At 39.5% G+C, this 25,637-nt stretch overlaps 1 protein-coding gene across 8 annotated transcripts in view; it reads left to right on the forward strand.

The window, feature by feature from the left end:
• The first annotated feature begins 1,168 nt into the window (after window positions 1-1,168).
• KCNMA1 (potassium calcium-activated channel subfamily M alpha 1) overlaps window positions 1,169-25,637 on the forward strand; it is a 444,410-nt gene continuing 419,941 nt past the window's right edge. For 3 of the 8 annotated variants that reach the window (XM_085230135.1, XM_085230137.1, XM_010714351.4), the window contains exon 1: window positions 1,495-2,184. In XM_085230135.1, coding sequence (XP_085086261.1) covers window positions 1,876-2,184 — 309 coding nt within the window. In that variant the 5' untranslated portion in view covers window positions 1,495-1,875. The other 5 variants (XM_085230132.1, XM_085230130.1, XM_085230131.1 and 2 more) reach the window with 5 other exon arrangements.

Raw genomic sequence — 25,637 nt, forward strand, 5'->3', positions numbered from 1 at the left:
CAAACTCATGGCTGATGCAGAAACAGGCGTGACTCTTGGCACAGGTTACCAGCTCACCATCTTGCCGTGGTTGCTCGGACGCTATGGGCTGTGGAAGGCCACACTCAGATGGGCTTTTGCATTTTGCCCATGGAAAGATGAGAGGATCTGCGTGACACTTTGTACAGGCAGCTGGGTGAGCAGACCGAGTGTGCCAAATGAGGACTTTATTTAATAAATAAATAAATAGATCGATAAATAAATAAATAGATAGATAAATAAATAATCATCTGCTTTACAGTGGAAATCTGAAGTGGAAAAAAAAAAAAAAAGCAGGAGACAGCGATCCGGATTTTCTTGTCGGATTCTCCCAGCTCCAATGCATCACTATCAATCGTTGTTCCTATTTCTAAGGGTTAATTTCAGGAACGTTCAGGGGCCACACTTCCCCGCGTCCATTCACAAAAATAAAAATCCCAGAACGCCCTCGGAACAGAGCGAGCCCCGACGCCTGTTCCTCGCTCCCCGCCGCCCGGCCCCGCCAGAGCCCTCCCGCACCGCGGGCACCTGCTGCTGCAGCTCAGCCGCCTCCCGTGGCCCTGCCCTGCCCTCAGCCCCGTTCAGCCCCCCTCAGCCCCGTTCCCCGGCCCCGAGGGGCGGTGGCAGCCCCCGGCCATGTCGTGCCGGGCTGCTGCGGAGCAGAGCGGGCAAGATGGGCTCCGCGGGGAGCGCGGCAGCGGGGGCCGCGGCAGCGCCGTGCGTTAGCCGCTGCGTCATGACATCCTCCGAACCGGCCGCCCGCCCCCGCCCCTCCGCGGCTGCGGGGACCACTGTGCGGCGACGGGGATGGACCCGCCCGGACCGGCGGGACCTGTCGGAGCGGCCGGTCGCCGCCACCTGTGAGCAGTCTCAGTCCCTCGCCGCGCCGCGCCCGGCCACTCGCCGGCACGCCTCCCTCGCCGCCCGCGGGACCCGGCGGCCCCATGGGGAGCCGGAAAGCCGTCTGAGCCGGCGTCCCCTCGGCGCACGCGGCGTCCCGGGCCGTCCCGCACCGCACCCTCCCGCGGAGCGCGTCCCCCGGCGGCGCGCGAGGAGGAGGGGCGGGAGCCGGCGGCGCCTCTGCGCGAGTGGGAGCAACAGCGTGAGGAGCGGCAGCCTGCGCCCTGGAGCGAGCTCCCGAAGGATGGGCGAGGAGGCGGCGGCGGCAGCGCCCGCGCAGATGGGCCAGCGGAGGATGAATTAGGAGCCACAGGAGGCTGCTGCCGGCACCGCGGGGGGAAGAGGAGAGGAAGGGGCTGGACTTGGAAGAGGAGGAGGAGGAGGAGGAGGGTGCGCGGGGGGGAACTGAGTATCGCTAATAACAAGTTAAAGACTAATAACAATAATAAGAGAGCACCTCCGGGAAGATCCGCAGCGGAGGCCGAGCGATCCCCGCGGCGGCAGCGGGCTCGCAGCGCTGGGGATCTCGGAGCAACGCTCGGCGGCATCGGCGTGTGGCGGTGGTGGTGGATGATTTTTTCGGGGGTGGGCGGGCGGGGGCTGCGTATGCGGGAGAAGGAAGGGGTGGGAAGCTGAGGAGCGGACTACCTTGCTGTTATTATTATTATTTTTATTATTATTTTTATTGCTATTATTTACGCCGCGCAAGGAGGACGCTCGGAATTCACCGGCCTGCCGGCTCCCGAGAAGGGACCGGGGATTGCGGCGGTCGCTTTTCTTTCTCGATTATTTTTTTGTTTGTTTGTTTGTTTTGATTTGGCTTTTTGTTCTCCCTCCCGTTATTTCCCCTTTCCCGCTGAGCGGCGGCAGCAATATGGCTGGTGATGGGCTTTTTGGGGGGCGCTGGCGGCGGGAGGAGCTCTCGGCAGCCCCTGCGCGCCCGGCTCGCTGTTAGCTATGGCAAATGGCAGCGGCGGCGGCTCCTACCCGGGCGGCAGCGGCGGCGGCATTAGAATGAGTAACAATATCAACGCCAACAATCTCAACACAGACTCGTCCTCCTCCCCCGTCAATGTGCCCAAGATGGATGCGCTCATCATCCCGGTGACCATGGAGGTGCCCTGCGATAGCCGCGGACAGCGCATGTGGTGGGCTTTCCTCGCCTCATCCATGGTCACTTTCTTTGGGGGACTGTTTATCATCCTGCTGTGGAGGACCCTCAAGTACCTGTGGACTGTCTGCTGCCACTGCGGGGTCAAAAACAAGGTAACTTCTCTCCCCTTCTTTTCCCGGTGGCGGTGTGGCGGTGAGGAGGAGCGGAGCCTAGCCTCTGCCCGGGACAGCTCTCGGCGGTGCGGGAGTGCCACGCTGCTGCGGGTGGGTGGGCGGGTGGGCGGCAGCGCTGTGCCCGCTCTGCAGGGCCGCATGGGGCTGCGACACGGGGAGCGAGGCTGGCGGCGGTGGGCGAGCCTCGAGAGATGCCCCCGGCTCCCCTCGCCCACATGGAGACACGGCTCTGGGGGCACCGAAGTGGTAGCGCGGTGGGACGGCGCGGTTCAGAAGTTGTACGCACCGCCGGGGCCGCGCGTGGCGGACGGGCGACGGTGCTCGTTGTGCGGTGTGAGCCCTCCGTTCTCTGTGTGGGAAACTTCGGCAAAATTAACGAGGTGAACTTCTCATTCCAGTCAATCTTTTTAAGGCTAGTTCTACACGACTCTAGATTCTCATCTCTCACGCTTCTGTCTCAGAAATTAGGTGTAAGTATCTAGAGGTGTGAGTATCTGCTAGAGTACATTCATAAGGCACTAGATCACATTTCTCTAACCTAATTGTGATATCTTGGAAGCGACCTTTTGTGTTTTTGCCTATTACCGGCAGGAAGAAAGTGTAGTACGTGCAGTAAGGTCGGCTTCTGCTCTGAAGGTCTCCATCAGGCCAAGGCTGAGAGCTCACCTAAGGTCCAGGCTTTCATTTTTGTTTAAGACAAATGGGACAGAAAGTGTTAAGACTCTGTATTTGTGAAAGTGGATTTTGACAGACCCCAAAATAGACCAGCAGCTGGAGTTTCTCCCCTTCCCTTTTCACATTTTTTGAATTACAAATGGAATAATATCTGCTTCAGTTATTCCTGGCACACGGACACCCACAAAAACACACACACCTTTTAATATATGGTTGCTAGGTTGCTGGTTTGCTCACGTACGGTGAGCTGTCTTCCCCATTCTCCTGTCTCCTCCCCTTGAAGGCTCCACACAGCATCCAACACCTATGGGAACCAGCACCAAAGTTATGGTGCAAGCAGCTCCTGCTTTGCTCGCCATGAGCTCAGTGAGTGCCTTGGAATCTGAGTGAGCCCCTTTTCTGCCAGTGTAAGGTGGATCACTTGCAAGGAATTGGGCCTATCTATGGAAGAAGAGAGTGCAAGAGATGGAGCATAAATAAAAGCTTTTAACTTGGCCTTAGGCTGTAGGAAACCTCCCAGGATGTATCACTTCTCTGTAGACAGGTTTTAATCTGTACAAAACCAAACCCAAACTTTTTCAGAGAGGTGTTAGCCAGGTATGATGACAAAGCTCAAATGCATTTGTGATAATTCACATGTCATGTAAAATACCATTTCCTACAAGGCAATTTTCAAGAGGAGTATTTTAGAATTATGCTCAGTTTCTGTGTGTGTATTTAGTATTCTCTATGTGATGAGACAAAGTTGCAAGGGCTATAGGGGTTTCTAAAGGAAAAGAAAATCTTACAGGTCATTGCCAACTGCTTCTTTCCTTGAGAGAATTAAAAGTGAAGAGGCTTCTGCGCAGAGTTCCTAAATATAATGTCCTGGTGGGTCTTGTTGGTCCAACAGCCCATTGTTAGGATATAGTTCAAGCAGATAATTCAGCTCTTATTCAGTACAGAGAAGCATATCTAAATTGTCTTTGAAACCTTTTGGGCTGTATGTATCTGTTAGATAAATAACAGATGTTGTTAAGGGGTTCTGACTCTTACAGTCTGAGTGATTTGACAGATGGTACTTGCGTGGGGTTGCAAGATCTGAGTGTTTCACATATGTGAGACCTGGAGGAGCTGCTATGGCCATGAGCGTCCCTGGGGCAGGAAGAGAGAGGGCTTTGCAGGCAGGGGGAGATAGATGTCTCCTTTTAGGTTGTGTCTGGTATGCTAGTAAAGGTTTCCAAGTCTCTGGTGAGCAAGAACTATCGTGGACTGATCCTGCATTCCTTCCAGGCTAAAATGGTGAATCTGGGGGAATTCTTTGTGGGTAAGGAGTAACTAGTTAATGGAGAACGCTATTTTTACCAGTTAGGGTATGAAGGCAGAAGGAAGATCTAGAAGTGCCTTAAACTTGACTGTTACCAAGCACATGCTTTGTGACGCATGGTAACTTGGGATGGGCTGCCAGGGCTGCAGGTGAAAAATGCAAAAGCGCACACATGCTATGTCAACCGTACTGGATCTGCTAGTGAAAGCCATTTCACAAGAAGCAGCTCCTCCTGGTGTGGAACTGAAGAAATTTTCTGTGTTAGGACCTATCCTTCCCTCTGCTGCTCTTGTGCTGCTCCACAGGTTGCAGCAGAGCTGGCTTGCCAGCGTCCTCTCAGCCACTGCATAGAGTGGTCCCAGTGAATGAGCTGAAAGAAATCTTTCTCATCTCTGTGGCTTCTTGCTGGATAATATATATATATATATAATATATATATTAAAACTTCAATTTTCTTCCTGCTATGTTCTGATCTCTTACATTCCTCAGATTTGTCAGTGATTGTCAACTTTATTTGATGAATGTGAGCTTTTTTAATGGCTGTGTGGAAGGATTTAGAACTTTTTCTCTCCTCAACTCATTGAATTTAAGGTTGGAATTTAAATCGTGGCACAAACAGTTTAACGCTTTGTGGTACAAAATTCCAATATGTAATTTGCATGTTTGTGGAGATAAAGTCAACATACTGTAAGTTGAGAATACAAAAACTTTTGGTAACGGAATGATAAACACTGCTCCTTGAAACTCCATATTTAATTTATGTCACCGTACACTAATAGAACATTAATATTAATCACGTACTAACAACGATTGATGAATTTACAGGATTTGTATGCTCTCTGCTTCCTTTGTGAGATTACATTTGTTAAAGTCTGAGAAAAAGAAAAATGTAAATCTTGACCTGTGTCGTCAGCATTTCATGTAATATGAACCATTACAACTGAAGCCCTTGTTTTATTTTATTTAATTTGGTTTATAATTTTAGATTTTACAAAATTATCTACAGTGGTTTTGCAAAGACATAGCAAATGATGAATATTTTTCTGCAGTGTTTACATGCACAAATTAAGAGAAGATTTTGTTAAACAATTTGTCTTCTGTTTGTCTTTTGTTTGCCCCTTGATGGGCTCATTCCTGTTTGTGTATTGAAGGTAGCATGTAAGATTTCCATTCGAGGGATTCTGAGCAATGCTATTAGTTAGTCTTGTTTCTGGAAAAATATAGAAAAAGAAAGTAAATATTCACAGTGATATGCACAGTTACACAGAGTAACTAAATATTGCTATACAATTTGTAATATTTTGATTTTATGGATCTGTGACTGCATTTTGTACACTCCTGAAGGGCAATTTCCATTTCATAAACATTATGTGATGCTCAGTGTTGGCTTTGAACGAACTCATAAACAAGAAAGTGGTGCCATGAAATGTGAAAGGCCAAATCTGGGGCACACCTCTCAGGAGTGCAGAGAGTGTGGGCTGTCCCCTAATAAAGAGGGATGGGCTGGACCCCGTGCCCTACTTCTTGGAGTGTCTTTGTCACAGTGCCTACATTTGGATTTCAGTGTTTCCTCCATAGAATCCAGGACTCCTCTATGTATCAAATGAATCCCACAATTATAGATGGCAATTTCTGGTCTGCAGTGACAAGCTGCAGCAGTCTCCTGTGATATTAGTCTGCATATTTTGGAAATTTAATAAACTACAGAGTGCTAGATTGGGCCAATAGAAACTGACCAACATTCCTGTTTGTTTTCAATAGAAAAATATAAATTTTACTGGAAGTACAATATTTGCCGAAGGTTTTCATGAGAAGTTAAGAATTTTCAACAAGGCCTGTGAGTCCTGGAAAATTAATTTCTAATTTCCTTAAAACAAGAAGTACTTCTACCACACTGCCTGTCAAATAGTCAAGTTGCTTGATTTCCTAGCAATACAAATCTTCAAATAAAACTGAAGAGACAAACTCAAAGCGAGGCACCATTTACTCGGAAAAGTAGAATACATTAAAAGACACGTGTGGGCACACAATGCAGGAGATGTCTTCACTTAACTCTGCATGTGGAAACCTCACTTTGACTCCCCCAAAGAGCAGAAGGTGATGAACAACTGGGAGCTCAAGAGATTAGCAGTGGGCTGCGAAGCGTTGTGCCCTTCGGTCACATGCTTGATTGGGATCATAAAACAGGATCATTACCATCCCATGGCTGTCAGGTGGTCTGTGTCTAAGTGCTCTGCGTGTGTCCTGCCACACAGGTGGCCAGCTGGGACATGGCATGGCACAGCGGTCAAGGGCTGGGTGAAGGGGAGCTGGTGGCTCTGTGCAGATGGCGTTGGGACAAGTGGAGGAGGCAGCGATGTGGAGAGGGGTGTGCAGCTCTGTGCCAAGCTACTGGTCTGCTGTGAAATAGGAAGCACTTTTCAGCTCTCTAGAGCTAGTAATGGATTTCACATTTTATAAAGACATGATCAAATTGGTTATGTATGCAGAAAAGAAAATGTATGGACAAGGATTTAAGCTGTAAACCTAACAATCTCGACAGAAATGTTATTTTGATGCAGCGTAATACTTATTCTCAAGGCTTTGCAAAGCATACATTTAAGAAGAAAATCTGCGCTCAGAAAATTTGCAACTCTCACACATTTGCAAATCTGTAGGTGCTGGTTGGAAACCATTAAGTTTCACAATTTTTTTGCAGTTTAGCACAACATAAGAAATGCCTGCAATAGGGAATAAAAAGCTGTTTAATAACAGCAATCTAAATACACAGTTTTGAAGCTGTGGGATTTCTGAATGCGGAATGAGGACAATTTACGGTCCTAGATACAGAGACACTGAAAATTTTGAGAGCAGTTTTTCTAAATATAAGCTCTGCAGGGACAGGATCTAATGATTATAATTAGAAAAGCAGTGATGTTCCATGTTTGTGCTGTACTGTTGCAAGAAAGTGGATTGTGAATCTTAGTCATTGAGTGTCCTTCCTGGGATGAATCTTAAGCAGTGGCAGCAGTAATCTCTAGTCAGCAGGCAAAATGCAGAACAATGGTCACTGGACCCCCCAGAGGGACTTGTGGAGATTGGCTCTGCTGCTGTCTAGAATCCAGCTCTCATTGATGAAAGTTTAGGTGAATTTCAGGGTTGGCTGGTGATAACTTCTGCAAGATCAGGCTCTAATTCAGAAGCAGTGAAGCGTTCTAGTGTTAAATGGTAGGACAAAAGTTCCAGAGAAGTTAGCGAGATGGAAGAATAAAATAATTTTGGAAGAATTTAGAAGATGAGGTGTCCTCTTGGCGTTCCATTAACCATTCTTACTGACATTGCTTAATGATGAATTTTACATGTATGAAAATCATCAATTTTTCAATGGGAAGTCTATAAAGTAAATACAGCTCAGATAGAAGTTTTCTAAGGGAAAGATTGCTGGAGCATTACATGTGTGGATATTAATATTGAAAATGTTTTTTTTCTCTCCCATGTTTCATTTCAGTGACAAAAGAGACTGCAAGTGACAATACTATCACAAAATGCTGTCACAAAATTTCTCTGTTGGGTTTGGATGCTGCTACATGTTTGAGTGCTTACAGCCTGACTTTTGCTCCCACCCTGTGGAGTGCTAAACCCTATGAGATCACAAAGCTGAAGTAAAGCTTATACCGACTTCACACAGGGCTAGGTACACAGTCCCAGATTTGACCCATGGGTTTTTAAGTGCAAGTATGCTTTCTATAGCACGTAGATCGTCTTAGCTGATAAGAGAAGGTGGCACTGTAGCAGAAGTTTCTGTTAGCTCTTTTGCCAATAATATAGCTGTACAAGTAAATGAAAAAAGAAGATACCTATCTTCCATGCCTGGCAGAGATGTATTGGTCAGAAAACACCCATTCTGAATCCTGGTGGTATTAATAGCGTGAGAATACGTCGGGTTTGCATCTTTGAAAGGAACAATTTATTCCCATATATAGTATGCGTAGTTCTGTTTAAATGAATGTGCTGTCACTGACATGTGTTGAGCTCAGTTTGCTTTGAGATGATATATTGCATATATTTGTGAGCTAGAGAGCTACAGAAACTGAGAGCGTTATCCAAAGCCTGTTGAAATACAGGGAGACAATCTTAATAACTTCATTAGTTTGGACTCAAGCCTAGATGCTCACAGTGTTCTAGATGAATCAGATTTTTTTTTTTCCAAACAATTCTTATGTTAACAATTTAAGCTTTGAAGAGCTTTTTTCTTTTATTGTAGAGACATATATTTACTTGGCTTGTGGCTATTACGTCTGGGATTTCGACATTAGAAACAATATTTAAAAATCACATGAGGTATGCTTCCATTCCAGTTAAGACTACACCTCCATTCAGCCCCACTGCTCTTGAAAGTAAAAACTTGTGTACTTGAACTTTTGGCAGTATCCTGTCATGGCATCTCTCCTGCAAACTGATGTGTGTAGACAAACACTGCATGTTTCTTAGGGAGGCAGTGTACATTTGATTGAACCGACAAAGGTCTTTTGCTCCATGGCTCGCCTGCAGACGAGTTCTGCAGGGGATGCGTTGGCAGTCCTGGAAATCCTTTTGCACATGCTTAATGTCACCACCTCAGTTACACAGATGCACAGGTATCAGAACCGCTAACATAAAGTGGATAAAAAAAGACATCTTATTACCAAGCCAGAAGGCTGCTGAGAAGCGCTGTAACATAATAAACAATTGTAATGTACCAAAACAACTGAGCTCGAGTTTGAGAAGCTTGTCACTATAACTGTTAGATATAGCTCTACTGTGCTGTGTTTTTATTGATTTTTATATACTGAGGAATGAATTTGTAATACAGGTTTGTTTCCCTTTGTCCAAGCAAGTGCTGACTAAATAGGCCATTTTCTTTTTTTTTCTCTGTTTCATTTATTTCATGATATCTTCTAGATTTTTATGTAATGTGATATCTCCTACTTTTTAAACTGAAAAGGTGGCTCACTCTAAATGTGCTATTAATGATGACATTAACTTTAGCACTGCTGCTGCTGCATTTATTTTCTGCTTTAAGCTTAGGGTAAACATTATAGATGCGTCTTTAAAAAAAACTATTTGCAAGTGATGACCTATATATTACAAAAATAGAATAATTGTAGTATTATTTTTGTTTAAGCATCTTGTAGGTTTTTTTTTTCTATTGCGAACTCTATTAAACTCACTTGTGATGACGCGCTGGTATTCTGCTGGACATAAATTATTTGAAACAAGTTATTAGCTTCTTTGACCTATAAAGATCATAGCTGGTATGGAGCAGTAGAACATTTCAGATGCTTTCAGATATCCTGGTGAATCCTCTAGCTACAAGTGATTCGCTCTCACTTTTTGATAGTGCATTTGCCCATCAACAGATCAATGTTGTGTTTTACGTTTTCTAGGTTATCCTACTATAAGTACTGTTTTGTAAGGAAGCTGATAAACTCTACTTGAGTTTTAAGGACTGAAGGAAAGAAACCCTCCTTCTGTCTTTTTATCACTTGGAAGGGAAGAACTAGCTTGTCAGCAGAAAATACCACAGGGTATGTTTCTATGTGGTGCAAATGTTTTTGAGCATAAAGGAATTTTTTTAATGTTTTAGTTATACACTCCTGATAAGTTGATTGTATAGGTGGGAAGTTTCCACTAGCTTCTTGTGTTGATTTTGTTCTGTTTCCAATACATTTATATCTAAAGTCTTCTGACTCCATGAGCATAAGAAACGTTTTACAGGTGTTTGTATGTTTACACAATTTTCATATTACTTAAGGCTTTCAGGAAAAATCTATTCTTGTTTTCTTGAGTCCTTTACCATAGTTTTATTTTTTCTGCAGTGGGATAAGGGTGAACAATTGCTTTGTTGTGATTTTTTAGGGACACATGGAACATATTGTTAAGGAATTATGTCTTTGATTGGGAGAGAGTCTATTTTTTGGTATAAAGCCATTCAAAATTTGTCCTTGATAAAGTGCTACTTTATCTCCTTTATCTCCTCTCTCCTCCATACAGGTTTAAGTTGTTATGTTGTCTTTTCTAGAGTAATAGAAGAATTCATATTCTGTATCTGTTGTTTCTCAAAAATAATAGTAAAATAAAATCAATAAAAACTCTCAGTTTATTTTTGCTGTTTGCTTCACTGGAATGTGTCCCTAGAATATAATGAATTTTTCATTTTCAAAAAGTGGAAAATGCTGCCAAAAGTGTTTAAGTTTGTCTCTGCTTGGACTATTTAAATGATAACATTTCAATATTAACTTAAATGATATGTACTATAGGAAAATCTTGATCCTTGAGTTGAATTATACGATGTAATTCCAGGAGCAGAAGGAAAAAAAAAAATTATTTTGATTTCCAGTTGATGTTATTAAGTAGTGTATAATTTTTAAAGAAAACTCACAGCAGCTCTTAAGGTTTAGTATGTGAAATTAAAGTCAATACTTCCCCAGAACAGTTGTTTAGAGACCAGAATTTGTATTTAAGATCTAACTAAGGAGTTTTATTTCAGAGATAGTGATAATTTCAGATAGTTTTAGAAAGATTCATTGTTAGTCTTTTTTTTTTCTTTTCTTTTTTTTTTCTTTCTGATGTTGACCTTACAGCATATCCTGGACTTCAAGCTGAATAGGATCTAGCTAATCTCTTGGCTTCATTGTTTGTGAAGTTACGCAGTCTTAAAACTCTTTAAAGCAGCAGTATCTCTTGCATTAACATCTAATACTTTAATTTTAATTTTCTTTTCCTAAGAGATCGATACATACCCCCTAAACAAAGATACTTATTTTATTCAGTTGTCTTTTTTTAGATCTAGCTCAAATAAAAAATAAGTGAGAAACGAGTTTTTAATGCTCCCATATTGTAACTTGGGAGTAATCACAACAGGTTGTCATTTCTATGTCTACAGTTATTTTAATAAGACTGTATATAAACTTTTGCCTTTGGTGACTGTACATTTGTCTTTGGGCTTGCTTTCTTTAAGGTGAGAAGAGCCGGTGGCTTAATGAATAGGTCTTAGTTTTATTCCTGTGCTAGCTGTTTAGAAAAGTAAAATGCAGCTTTACTGTTGACTGGAGAAGGTTTATTCAGAAACATTCCTTTCTTATTAAGGAGTGGTTGAATGAGAGAATGCATTTTCATTCATGTTTTGTAGAGGGAAATACTTAAACATGTTGGGTGAAGTGGTTTTTTTTTTTTTAAGCAACAAAGAAAATCCAGAATTTCAAGGACTTGTCTGTTTGCTTTATGTGCATGGAGAAATAGAACATTCAGTTTTGTAACAGGTAATATTTATTTCTGAAATAGCTCAAGGGTATGGCAGAAAATACTCCAGATTTGCACTGGGTTCAGAAAGAGACGAAAGCTGCTGGTTTACAAATTACCAAAATTTCTTCACTAATGATCAGCTGGGATACAGCTGCACTCTATTAACAGGTGGGTCAGGTTGAGTTGACTGAGGAGGTGGGTATGTTGGAGGCTGGGAGCACGGTAGGTAGATCTTGAAGCTGTTGTCAGCATTTATGCTGAGTTATTGTTAAGAAGGTGAGAGAGGACTAATTTGGTTGAGAGCATGTCTGATTGCAGGATGAGTCCTGTGAAGATGTCGGAGGTGTGTGATGTGGTGTTTACATCAAATTTCTGACTTTATATGAAGTGAAAGTGTTGTAGACTGTATCTGATGTGATTTAATGGCTATTGAAGCTATGAAGCTACATCATGTATCACTTAAAAAAACACAAATTTAATCCAGTTGAGCAAATTAAGCATTTTCTGGCTCCAATATTTTTGATTATGTTGATTGTTATTTTGATTATATTGATTATGAGGAGACTCTCAGCAAAGCACCAGACCTCACTGTATTGAGGATGGGTTGTGACTGTCAGCTCCTAGCAGCTCTTTTTCCTTAAATGGCGTAAGCATTTAAGGGTGCTCTTAGTGGGTAGAAAGGACTTCCTTAGATGAAATGTGAGTACTGAAAAGTTTTAAATGTGAAGTGACTTAATTATTAAGCATCAGTCTAATTGACTTTTTTTTTCTAGTAGATATGGAATTATTAATTTCTTGATGTCCATTTGGTGAATATGGCTTTGTTCACTTAAATATTTTAGCTGAAGAATGAATGTACTTTTGAAAGTAAACTCTAGGTTTTCCGGAGTTGCTAAGTGGATTGCCTTTAGTGGAAGCCATGCAGGAAAATGAGCTCCAGTGCAACTGATAGCTGCATTTACATTCCATCCTCAGAGCTATCCTTGATGGTACAACTACTGAAGGACAGTTAGCAGGGAGCTCTGATGTTCCCTTAATAGACCTTGATTTTTGCAAGTAGTAGTTAGTCTCTGATTAGACTGTGCTTTTAGGGAAAAATGCCAGAATATGTTTTTTGGAAAGCTTCTGCCTTTCCTTTCTATTTGAGGTGAGATTTTTCAAAATTTATTTTGAACCAGTTCAACCTATATAGTTACCTACAATTGTATTTCTAGAGAGCTCTTTCTGTTACTGTGTTGTAACATTGTTTTTGGAATTGTATTTGCTTTCCTGTGCTTCTGTCTGTGCCTGGGCTGCTGCGGCCCTGGCCGGCTTCCCCAGGTTGGCTGCATGCTGAGGATGGGGCAGTGAACCAACTGGCTGGCAAAGATGCTGGTGAGACCTGTGACTTTGGATGACACATAATGGCTTTAAAATGTCACAGGTTGGACTGTGAAAGAACTATTGATTTCAGTATAAATATTCCAAAATGACCTCATATTTTTTTTATTGACTTTATGAGAATTTTGGAGAGTTGGTACGGATTAAGATATTTTGTAACCTGACTGAGGAGAAAAGAAAATGCTTTGGGACAGTCTGTTAGAGCAAGTTTTGCCTCTTTGACCTAGGGGAAAAAAAAAGAATCATAGTCCATGATAAGAGCTGATAATGCTTAGTGCTCAAACTCTTTTCAGGATTCTCTTGGTATCAGTGAGAACGGGGGGAGAAAAGCTCTGGAGCTTTTACTTTCAAAATATTTCATGAAAAGGACAGATTCGATGAAAGGTAAAAGTTCTCCAAAAGCTTCTGGAAATATAAAAAGATTGTAAAGATTGTCTATTGTATATTTGTACTGTCAGCTCAGTAAAAAAAAATGTTCTTTTATTAGCAAGAAGTAGAGGCACCATTTGAAGTGTGGGCTTTTAATCATTACTGTAGTTTCTGTTGGTTTATAAAATATACCTTGGATTTTCAAGAGTATTCCAGTGTTGGCTACTGTAGGCTATTGTTCCTATAGAAAATACATATTTTGTGTTTTTTTGTAAAACCGATAGACCTAATGTCTATCTATTTGTGATGAGTAAATGGAATGTGCTCGGTAAGTTGATAGAAGTGGCAGTTCATCTGTAAAATCTTACAGCTAATTGCATGTCTGAAGAATATAGTAGTGCTTTAGCCATTAATGTTGGTTAGAGATTTCATCATGTCTTTGAATTTGGATTGATTTCTGGGTATTTGATTTATTTGGCTAAGTTATCTTTTGGTTTATTTGGGTTCATTTTTCATAGCTTAAACGACTAACAAGCTTTATTTAAATATTAGATATTATTTTTATTTTTGAAAATGACTGATTTTTAAGTTAGCAATTTAGTGCATATTCTTTTGTAGGCAATACTACATCGATTTTAAGTATTGGAAAAATCTTCAGGTTGTTCAGAACTTGATTACAGATTGCCTCTATTTGCCTTCTGGCCTAAGGCTTTTGATGTCACATGGTCTTGAGTTAGCACTTTTAAGCAGACTTGTGGAGGAGAAAACTTGATGTTCTTATGTGGTTACATGACACTAGGAGCTGAAATGACATGAAGATGTTTTAGTATCAGAAGACATGCATTATGCAGGCAGACTCCAGAGAAGTGGCAACGCTGGTTGTAAGCCAGTCTGTGTTTCTTATTTATGTTTGAAGCAAAATTTATTCTTCTGCTGGGTTGAATCTTCTGCACGATTTAAGCTCAATTTAGAGGACTGAAAGGTTTTAGTAGTATTTTCTGCAAGTGGGAAAATTCATTACAGGAGCTCTAGGGTAGTGCTTTAAAATGTTCCACTGATACAAGGAGCATAGTGTATTTGAAAATGGACCTAGCAACTTGAAAGGTCCATTTGAAACCTCAAAACACCCAAAGGAGAACCTGAACGCTGTTTTATTTTTGTAGTATTCAAAAGCCATGCCGTTTCCTGTCAAGTCCTATTGCTGGTTTTCACAAAGGGGTTATCCTCTGCACCATGCATCTAATGTTCTGAGTTTAGATGGTAAGGAGTGACAGGGGAGAAGGAAGTTATAAAGTATTGGTTTGGCCACGTGTCTGCAAAGCCACGTTATGATAAGAATGAGCAGAAGTTTTCATTAAGAGCTTCCTTCTCATTAGTTAGAGTTATTAAGGAAATGTGGCTTGCAAATTCTTTAAAGCAGTTGCCATTTTAAAAGAACTGCAGGCAGGTAAAACTAGTGTAAGCAGTTAAAGTCTCCATTTTGAATGAAACAAAAATTTAGCTGCAGCACATTTGAGGGGTTTGTTTGAAAGAATCAACAATTAAAATGATGGAATGAAAACTTAAAAGGATGGAATCTATGTAGTTTGGTATGCAGAATTTATGCGATGCACACTGTGTATACACAGACTGATGAACATGCTTGTTGCATAGCTTTTTTTTTTTTTTTTTTGAGTACCTAAATTCACACTGACTCTAAAGAGTAAGGTTACTTTTAGAGTCTAGGAAGGTTCCCAGCGAAACATATGCTTGTTGATTGTACTATTTTTAGCTTCTTTGAACAACACATGTTCTCCCCAGATATTTATTTGTGAATGTTGTATTCTGTTCTTAAAAGGAAAATCTCCATCTAGGTTCTTTTTCTGTAACCAAGAAAGGAAAGAATCGGAGTTCTTGTCAGTGCTTTACTCATTTGAAATCCTAGGAGACAGAGCAAATTAATTAAATTTAAAATGGGCCCATCTGGTAGTGTTAGCAGTGCCAGGGGAGAACAGGTGAAAGAATCTGAGCCAGAATAAACATACAATGCATTATGTAACTTGTAATTTGTATGTAACTTGTAGCACATCACAAACAAAAGAATAATCCACATTAGATTATTTACTGTTTGTTTAGAGCATCGTTTATAAGTCAAAGGGCTCATGTGATATTGCATTTCAAAAACTTTTTTCTGTTGTACTGCTAATAAACTTGATATTTTTTGCTGTTAATAAGATGCATGCAATTAATCCTATAAAAAGTATACAACTGCCTATATGTGTTTGCTTGAAAATTAATGGATTGAAATTATTTGAACTGAAAAGGTCACTATTTCAATATCTAATAGTATAACTGTTTAGAAGGAAAGCTATTATCCTTAATTAAAATGATCAAAGGTATGCTATTAATCAATCTTGCTCTGAAACTGGTATTTCTGTAAGAAGAATACAAAATCTCTGCAGATGTTTTTGTTGCCCAAATTACCTTGTTCTTTAAATACTTTGCATTACATTCAATGCAGTCATAGTATCACTGGGAATAGAAATGTAAAAATGACTGTAAGAATTGAATTGTATTACCTGAGTTGGAAGGCATGCAAAAGGTAAACAGTGTAAACACTGCAATTAGATTAGAAAAGAAATGGCAGGGAAGAGATTAAAGGATTGTATCTGTCTGTAGTTTGGCAATGTTCCTTAATGCACATGCCATTTCTGTAATGGCACAAGTTAGGCATGATTTCTATGTCATTGGCTGTGTTATGGAGCATATGTTTTATAGGAGACTTCTAATGCGCAGCGTTTATGGAAATGTTTCATGAGGACAGAGCAAGTGCTTGGGCCTTTTGGCATGAGTCTAAAAGAAATGGAGGGAATAGGGCATGGAGCTTTTTTGAACACTAGAAACTGATTGATTAGATATTTATCCAGCTTAAAGAAATGCCATTACCTGCCTTTAAATGAAATTTATGAAATTTCACCCTCATCCACTGTAGGTTTTTTTTTTTTTTTTTCCCCCCCTCTGCTTTTTTTGAGCTTTTATTTCTTACTGTATCACCTTTTTGGAACCACAACACAAAAGCTTGATGACGATTTCACATGAATTTGTCTCTCATTTTACTTGAATTTCCAGTCCTTAGATTTGAGATTCCTTGGTAGATTACATAAATCTTGGCTGACTTTTCATAGTGGAGAGAATTGAATTTCATTTTTAATAAATAATGTAGTTCTGCCAAAATTGGAATGCTTAAGAACTGTCAGTTCAACTGCATTTTGTTCACTGGGGAAAGGAAAAAGTTGAATTTATAAAAATCTTCTTTTCTGACAGAATATAAATATTTAACTTCTTAAAAGTATTTATTTTCTATTTTATTTCTTTAAAGTAAAACAGCTGAAGCAAATTAAAAGCTTGATTCACATTTTTATTTCAAGTTCAGTATCTTGACATGTCCTTATAGTTGCAAGGAGATCTTTCTGAGTAATAAGTAAATTTGTTGAAGTTCTATGCAATACATAAATTCTGCCTTCAGCCTGGCTGTTTTCTGTGAGTGTTTCAATTCCTAGAACATAGCTGTATCCTGTATTTTTGAAAGACATACATTTTTGTGTATTATGTATGTCTAAATCTGTTATTAACAGTTACACCAAAGTTAGGAGTTTTCGTATTATGCTGCTCTATCAGGATAAATGAACTTGATGTTCATTTTAATGTCTAAAATAAATTGCAGAAAGCATGTGAGAGTAAGTAATTTGATATGTTTCTTGCTTTGTGGAGATAAATTCTACAATCTCCCTCACATCAATTAGATAATAAGGAAGGATTTAGCGTCCAAATGACCATAAAAGCTGTGGGCAGCCATTTAATATGTTGCATTGGTTTTCAATAATTCTTCTATTTTCTTACCATTGTAGATTTGTTAAGAACTTTGGTTTATTTATTGAAATAGCTGTTATAGCAGAGACATAAATGTTGTAACAGGCAAACTAAATGGAGTGGCTTGGGTTGGAAAGGACCTTTAATGCCCATTCAGTTCCAACCCTCTGCCATGAACAGGGCTGTCACCTACCAGGTCCCGCTGCCCAGGGCCTCATCCAACCTGACCTTGTGAACCTTCAGTGGTGGAGCACACTGAACAAAGAATTTCCTGCTCCTATCTTACCTAAACTTCCCATCTTACTTAAACCTCCCATCTGTTAGTTTAAAATGTTTCACTCTTGTCCTATTACTATCAGTCTATGTGAAAAGACTGTTCCTTCCTTTTTATTAGCTCCCTTTACGTACTAGAAGCCTGCAATGAGGTCTCTCAAGAATCTTCTATTTTCCATACTGATCAAGCCCAACTCCCTCTGCCTTTCTTTATAGTAGAGGTGCTCCAGCTCTCTGTGCGTTTTCATGGTCTTTCTTTGGACCCACTCAAACAACTCCATGTCCTTGTGCTGCTGGCCCCAGACCTGGATACATTATTCCAAAAGGGGCTTCATGAAGGCAGAGCAGAGGGGAGCAATTGTGCTATTTGCTTCACTGGCCACCCCTCTTTCGATGCAACCCAGGATGCAGTTGACCTTCCTAGCTGTAAGTGCTCACTGTGAGCTGTGTCAAGATTTTCATTCACCAAAGGGGACTCCCAAGTCCATCTCTGCAAGTGTACTCTCAGTGAGTTCTTCCCCAGTCTGTACACATATCTGAGATTGCCCTGGCCCACGCGCAACACCTCACATGCTTACTGAATGATGAGCCCTTGGGAAATTTTAACACAACTTCTCAAGACTAGAGTAAAAGAAGAGAAGTGGTAAGATGAGAGTATGTTACAGTAAGGAGCTGGTCTGTGAAAAGAAAATGTTATTACATATTTTTTAAGATACCTTGGTGCATCTGTGCCTTTCTAGGCCATTTCTTCATTCATCTTTGGAGTCTGTATAGCTTACTTGATTCCCCTTTGCAGTGTTTGTGGATTTAGCTCTGTAATGCTGTTTTCTTTCATCCTGTCTGAAGTTGCTGCTTCCCACACAGATTGGCAATAAATTACGTAAGAGTTAGCACTCCATGTTTGGATATTGCGTTTTCTTTTTTTTTCCCAGAGGTGAACATCAGAACATGGAGGCCTGTTGTCTCCAGAGTGTATTTTATATTTCCTCATTAGTGGCAGAATTTTGGCAAGACTGATTACAGACAGGGTTTAATGCTGGTTATGTATGTTTACATGAGAAGTAGATTGATGATACTCCAGAATATTTCACATTTTAAAGAGGTCTGAAATAGTTATTTATCATATATATGAGAGGCTAATGCTTATAAAGTTAAACAGATCTTTGTTATTCCACAGTGTTGTCTAGCTAAGTTGGAAAATGTGTGGTGCATGGTTGTTATATTATAATGTGGCAGTTTTACATTTAAGATAGGCATCTTCATGTTTTTCTTCCCTCTTCCCCTCCCCTCCCAACAAGAAAATAAAATAACTTTTCCCTTCCACTCTCAACCTTCCAGCCTCCACCTCTTTTAAGCTTCAGGGATGCTATTCTGAGCTGAGTTAGGATAGAAGTGGATTTAGGCCAGGTAGGCTTACAGCTGATTGATCAGCTCTGTAGTACTCTGTTGTTTAAAGGTGCTCTGAAGTCTTTGGCTTTCAAATGCACCAAAATATCTACAGCCTAACCTCTGCTGAAGCTATAATTGCTCAGTACTGGTGAGGTATCTCACCTTAACAAGTGATTTCCAACTTATCCAATGACTTTCTGATTACCTTGGTGCTGTACTATAGGATCTTTTTATTCTGTCTGGAAGATGGTCTCTAGCTTAACGTTAGGAAGTTAATGATTTAAATATAGCTTAGTTACCAGATAATGGCAAAAGCATTCTACTCCATCCTTTCATGATGACGTTAAAATAAAAACAAATTTTGTAATTTAACAGTGATAGTTGTAGCAAACAGGAAAACCTAATGTTTTCTCTCAAAACTGGTGGAAATTGATTTTTAGAAGTTTTCAGCAAATAGGTTCTGGTCATTGCTAATAAAGCAGTAATTTAATAAGGTTCTTAAAACTCCTACATGTGGTTACATACCTGAAAAAGTGTACTATGCTACTACTGTCCCCTAATGATACTTCCTGAGTAGGTACTTCACAAGTACTTCTTGGAAATGGATGTCTTTGTCAATCCAAAATATCTGTACATAGACCTTAAAAAAAGTTACAGTGTGCTGAGAGATGCCTTCCAAGAAGTTATGTTGTATTGTTTTTTGTTCATCAATTCCTAGCAGTTTTATTTTTCCAGTTCAGTGATTAACCAGTTTTTTTTTTTCCCCAACCATTTTCCAATGAAATACTCCTATCTCACAGATGATTCCCCACTGCTCAGCCAAACATTGGTTAGGTTGCCCGCTCTTTTCTTCTCTTCACCTTGCTGTGCCTCATTCTGTTTGTAGAGGTTAGTACACATGATATCTTCTGTGAAAAGAAATAACATTCTCTATGTTCAGAGGTGTTATCCAAGTATATATTTTTTTAAAGCATCTAGAAAGTAGTCTTAGTCAAGTGAAATCATTTTCACCTTCTTCATAATGTCCTGAGAACTCTCAGTTTTTACTGAAGTCACTGATAGCTGAGTTTCTTAAATCAGTATTGTATTCTTAACTGCATAATTTATTACTGTTAGGGGTAAGAATGGGTGAGTGCCAAAGCCTGAAATACAAGTACAGAGATTTAGAATCCAGTCCAAGAATCCAGCCTAAGCTCAGCAAATCCTGGGCTGGAACTGGAGGCCTTCTATCGTAAGTAGTTCAGGTCCAAAACCATTCATTGCCATCTTAGTTAAATTCCAGCATTTGAAAAGGTCAACTGGTTAGTTCTTTAAGTATGTAAAGTCTTCTGATAACAGTTGTAAGGAGTTTATCAAATTTGAAAACATGAGAATGACAGGTTTTTGTGATATTCTGGACAGTCTGTTTCCAGAGATGAAATCTTCCCTTTAGACACTTGCAGACTGTCTGAAATTTGTCACTGGGGTGAATAACTTAAGAAGAAAAACAAACAAAATACTAAATAAACCTTGCAGGGATTGGTATTGAATAGCACCAGTAATACTGTAACCTGGTGTTTTATTTCTGGCAACAAAGATCCCTGGGGGGAATGGAGCATTATGTGGTATGGGAATCCTTTTTATTTTTGAGATTTCATATAGAGATCTGATAGTATCATATTTTTCTTTATTTTTCATTAAAAAGCATTCTTACTGAAACAAGAAAAATGTCGTCTTTTAGCTTTGAACAAATGTCTAAGATTTTGGTTCTGTAGCCATATATGTGTGTGTGTATATATATATATTTATTCATATATATATATATATATATATATATATGTGTATTCATTGTTTAGGAGTGACCTTGTTATGAAATGTAAAATAATGCATGTTCAGTTAGGCATTCCAGGATCATTATAAAGCATGGGTGTGAAACATGCAAATGCAATGCAGTGGCAGCCACTGAAATTTCAGTGAACTTTACAGAATAGGAAGCTGGGGAAAGAGCTGAGCAACAACAGATCTCAGTAAAAACATGTATGGGTGTCAAGAACATCAGTCATCAGTGAAGTGGAGCATAGCAGCTGTGTAAGAACATATGGAAGCACTCCAGAAAGAAAGAGGAGCAAGGAATACTTTAATCAATGTAATTTTGGCTTCAGGTACTCATAGCTATTCAATGAAATTTCACAAGAAGTTCAATTAAAATAAATATAAATACACTGCATATGATTAGAAAAAAATTTTTTGAATGACTCCAGCAAATACAGATTTGGATGTTGATGGAAAGTTGAGTTTACCAGTAAAATGTTGGGAGATCTCTGACTATTTAAGAACCTTCAAAGCATTCTTCATTTCTGCATGCTTGTATCTTTCTCTGGTCCGTGTCCCATGTACTCTACTCCACTTCATCTTTGATTTACGTAACATGAGTAAGATCACACTTTCTTTTAACTGTTTTGCTTTTCTGAATGTATTATGCTACTTTCTTCAAGAAAGGAGAATGATGACAGCAAAAAAAACTGCCTACAGAAAATTGAATGCCAGTAAGTTAAGCTTTAAAAGAGTATAAAATCAGCCAGTCAGAGAATGTGTTTATCCCATGCCCCAGAAAATGGAAAGATGCAGCAATTGCATGGGAGGGTGAGTCCTCCAGCCTTGTAAAAACAGGGCGTAATACTGAATGGGCCCAGGGAATGGCATAAAAGCATTCTTCAGGCATCAGTAAACCCAACAATTGTAGGAATAATATTGTGTTCACCACCCTGCTTTATAGAAAGAAAAATTGTACTATGCAAAGAAAATTAATGTGTCTCATTCTTGCTGCTAGTGCTAGGAGCAGATCAAAAATTTCAGTATAAAAGGAATGAAGAATAGCTGCTATGAACCTTCACAAGGTGAAATGTTTTCATTAAGGGTGGTTGTTTTAAAAGATGAAGAACAGGGTGAAGGGAAAAAAACAACAGGTACTGCATCATTTGGGATGATGAATGGCAGCAAAAAGGGTAGGAGACTTGGACAGTGTACAGGAAGTTGTGGCTAGAAAAAAATATTTTTACATTTACTTGGTCAGTGTCCACTGGCTTCTTTTTATCCAGTATAAATAGGAAAAGATTGTGGTACATCATTATTGGTCTCAGTTTATCATCCAAACACTCTTTTCACCGACTTCAGTGGGAATATTGTATTTTATCCAAAGTCAAAATATTTCTCCTTGGTGTTTAAAAAACAACAAAACAGTTCCTTAAATAGATTGCCAGTTATATTTCTTTAGAGCATTTGGAGACCAGTGAACTGTTGTGAAAGTTCTCTCTTTTTGAGACAGGCCTCGGATTCTAATGGAAACAAACCTTGCAGTAAAATGAGGATAATTCATGTTCACCATAGGAACCAGAAATTTACTTTGTTAAAATGGAAGGTTAAAATTATGTGATTGCTATACATCTCTTGGAAAGGCAACTTCTTAAATGGCACACTTATAACCCTTGGGAGGGCAGCAGTTTGAGAAGAATTTTAAGTTCCTTTTTGATGAGATTCTTAAATATGAGCTACCAATTGTAATTCCAAAGCGCTAGTACAAAGAAAATTGCTTTTTGTTCAAACTTTAGAGAATTAAGGAATCGGCAAAGTTGGAAAAGACCTTCAAGATCATTCAGTCCAGCTGTCCACTTCCAGAAGTATTTCACTGATTAAGCCTTAGTCTCTTTAATACAAATCTAAATGTTTTTTGAACACCTCCAGGGATGGTGACTCAACCACCTCCCTGAGCAGTCAGTTCCAGTGCCTGAAGAGAAGTAGTTAAGAATATAGTAGCGTGATATGGAAAGAAGAGAAACCAATATAATGCCTGTATAAATTGATGCACCTACTCACAGCTGTCTCAGCTTTATGAGGTGATTGGGGTTTTAATTGAAGCAGATAATGTTGGCACAGCTGTGATCCCCTGCTGAAATAAAAGCATCATAATGAGGGAAAAAAAAAAAAATAAAAATTGACACTTACTTTGAAGTAATTAAGAAATCTGGTATGCCTGTTGATTCAACTGTTGTATTTCTATTGTATTTCTATGCAATTGGTCAACTGGAGAGCTATGTAACCTAAAATACTGTCTGTGCAAGATGTCTGTCTCTTTCAATGGATCTAATGCTAGTATCACTTAGACCCAAAGTGATTTGAACTTTGATTGCTACTTGGGTACGTGGATCGAGTCTTTGAAGCATTGATGTCTGAGAGATAAAAAGTAGATAATATACTTAGAAAAAAAAAATGTTTCTGATGCCATGGAAAAAATCATAAGTGAAAGAGTGACCATCACAATATCTGCACTGTGGAGTCTTACCACATGGCAATTGTTGGGTCACAATGTGGAGGCAGCTATAGAACACTGTAAAGCACATGAAATTCATGCCTCTATACTGAGTGGTGAAAGGACAGATATCTCCCAAGTAGTTTTAAGTCTCTAAGCATGCAAACTAAAGTTTTGATTGTGGATTTGCAAGTGTCTTGAGCCTCTAGAAAGTGGGCTGTTTGGCATAGCTGTTTACCTCAAATAGTTGATGACTTTGACTCCTCCCCTTCTTTCCATACTAATGGTAGCATCTGCTGTTCTGCAGAGACCAAAAGATAAGATATTGGTGTGTTTATCATCTGTAACATAAATTCTGGGCATGTATGAATGTATGAACACATGAGAATGAATTCCTCTATCTGTCTTTCACAGCATGGTGTGCCTTTGCAAATGAGCATTTAGAGGTTTTGGCTCTGGTTGTAGTGGGACAGTAAAACTGATGTATTATTGTTTCTTGAATTATTAATGTGTGGGAGATAAGCAGATTTTAACTCTATAGTTTCTGTAATAGTTTATTGTATCATGCAAAAATCATACTGAGTGTGAGCCAGAGCTAAGTTGTGGCATTAGCAGTATAGCTCTGTTTCTACAGAGAAACTGCGAATAGACTTCTCACCTTCAGTGGGGCTGAAATGAACTTGTAGTAGCTGAAATGGAAATCTGATGTTGTTCAAGTGAGGAAGGGAAAATACAGTCCTAATTGGAGGAGGTGTTCACACTAAATCATTGAATCAGATCAAATTGAGAACTTGTCCTAAGACATTTAGCCACTTTTTCCCCCTTCTTCTGACTTAATGAGAAGACAAGAAGTGCATTTTAATGAGTGAAGCTGTGAGACCACACATGGGTTATACTGAGAAAACAAGACATTTGAGGTCTGAATGGCCAGACTGATCTTGAATTTGTTCTAAACAAATATGCCTCAAATATGTATCTGGTAAGCACATTTTGACCACAGTCTGCTGGTAACTGAAATTCATCACTGCAGGAAATTTCCACTCCTGCAGTTGTATCTTAGTAATTAAGGTAGCCCAAAGGTACGATGAAACTTGCCTACCAGAATGGTCCCATGTGGTCCAGCATGGAGGAAAGCAAAAATAATTCAGACCCACATCTAGGTTTATGCTTGACTGCAAGATAATAGTTGAAGGCCTGAGAACTTCAGAGATGTTTTATCACTGGCGCCATTGAAACTGACAATGTCTTTATTTATAAACTGGCCAATATTTATTCACTTTGTAGAAAAACATTACACCTGAAAGGGTATGCATCACTGGCATTAATACTTTCAAAGACTTTTCTTGTTGTAGTGTAGCTATTGGTTAATGGTTGACCTTAGAGTTAAGGTGTAATATATTTACCTAGGAAAGCACAGTCTGCTGAAGATTTCAGGGTGTGGTTTCAGCTGTAATGCAGAAATCTTATTTGTTGTGCAATAGGATGTCTGAGAATGTAAACCAGAAAATTGCATCTAATTGGGTGCATGCTTGATGATCTAAGATGTGTAAATACTTTATAGTTTAATTATCACATTTTGTTTTCTGTTTTAAAATGGAATTCAAATGATAATTCTGACATGATCATTACCATTACATTTATTCTGTCTCATCTTGCATTTTTCAGCTATTTTTCAACTTCTGGTTTTCTAATGGAGATGTCTTTATAGTTCTCATTGAAAAGCTACTAAACAGGTTGAATATTGCTTTTCATTCTAATAAACCTGATTACAAAGGAAAGCTTCTTTCTGACTCTTAAGAGACACAAGCATTACCTTTCTCAACCAAGATTATAAAATAGGTCTGTAGAATCTTTTCTTATTGGCATTATTCAGTATTCCCTTCTGTATTTTTAATAGCATTTATTTTTACTAGCTTAATGAAGGAAGTTAGCTTTTTGAGAGATAAAGTGTCTAGTAATTGAAATGTGGTGTTATTTATTTACCTTCTTATGTTGTCAGAAATCCAGGCTTCTAATTCCCTACGGGAACCTGGGAGAATGTTTCTTGGCTTTGAACCCCATAACTCCTCGTAACTAATAATGGGGATGAAGTGCAATGGGTGAATGTCAAGATGAGCTGTGAAAAGCTGGCTTGCTTGCAACTGGCATTTTAATTCAATGACTTACACCACGTGTTAAGTTCATGTCAATGCTAATATGAAATGCTTGCAGCCTGCAGGCTCACACGAGTCTCTCTGCTTCCCGATCTTTTAGATATTTAAATGCTATGTTAATGCTTTTCTACTGAGCTCTGCTTCTTAAGTATGAATTGCTTAGAATTAAATGAAAACTTTCCAGCCCTATTTTGCATATTTTCTTGAATATATTTTTCAAGACTTAAAAAGCTGCCTTTAATAGCAGTTAGTGAAATAACTGTATTTGCTCTATCTAAGCCATCTTCTCTATGCTAGGCAGACACTACATCTTTTCCAAGTTTGCTTAAAAGGACTTAGTTTAAAAATCTAAAATATGTTTTTTTCTATCTGTCTAAATGTTATGAAAATGAAAATAAGCACATGTACACCAATGTGCTGTGAAGAGAGAGCTTGTCTTTGAATACAGGCAAGGCCGGGACAGTGCATTTTGACTGAATAATCAACTGTG

This window comes from Meleagris gallopavo, chromosome 8, assembly GCF_905368555.1.
Source record: "Meleagris gallopavo chromosome 8, MGAL_WU_HG_1.1, whole genome shotgun sequence".
In the NCBI taxonomy this organism is placed as follows: Eukaryota; Metazoa; Chordata; class Aves; order Galliformes; family Phasianidae; genus Meleagris; species Meleagris gallopavo.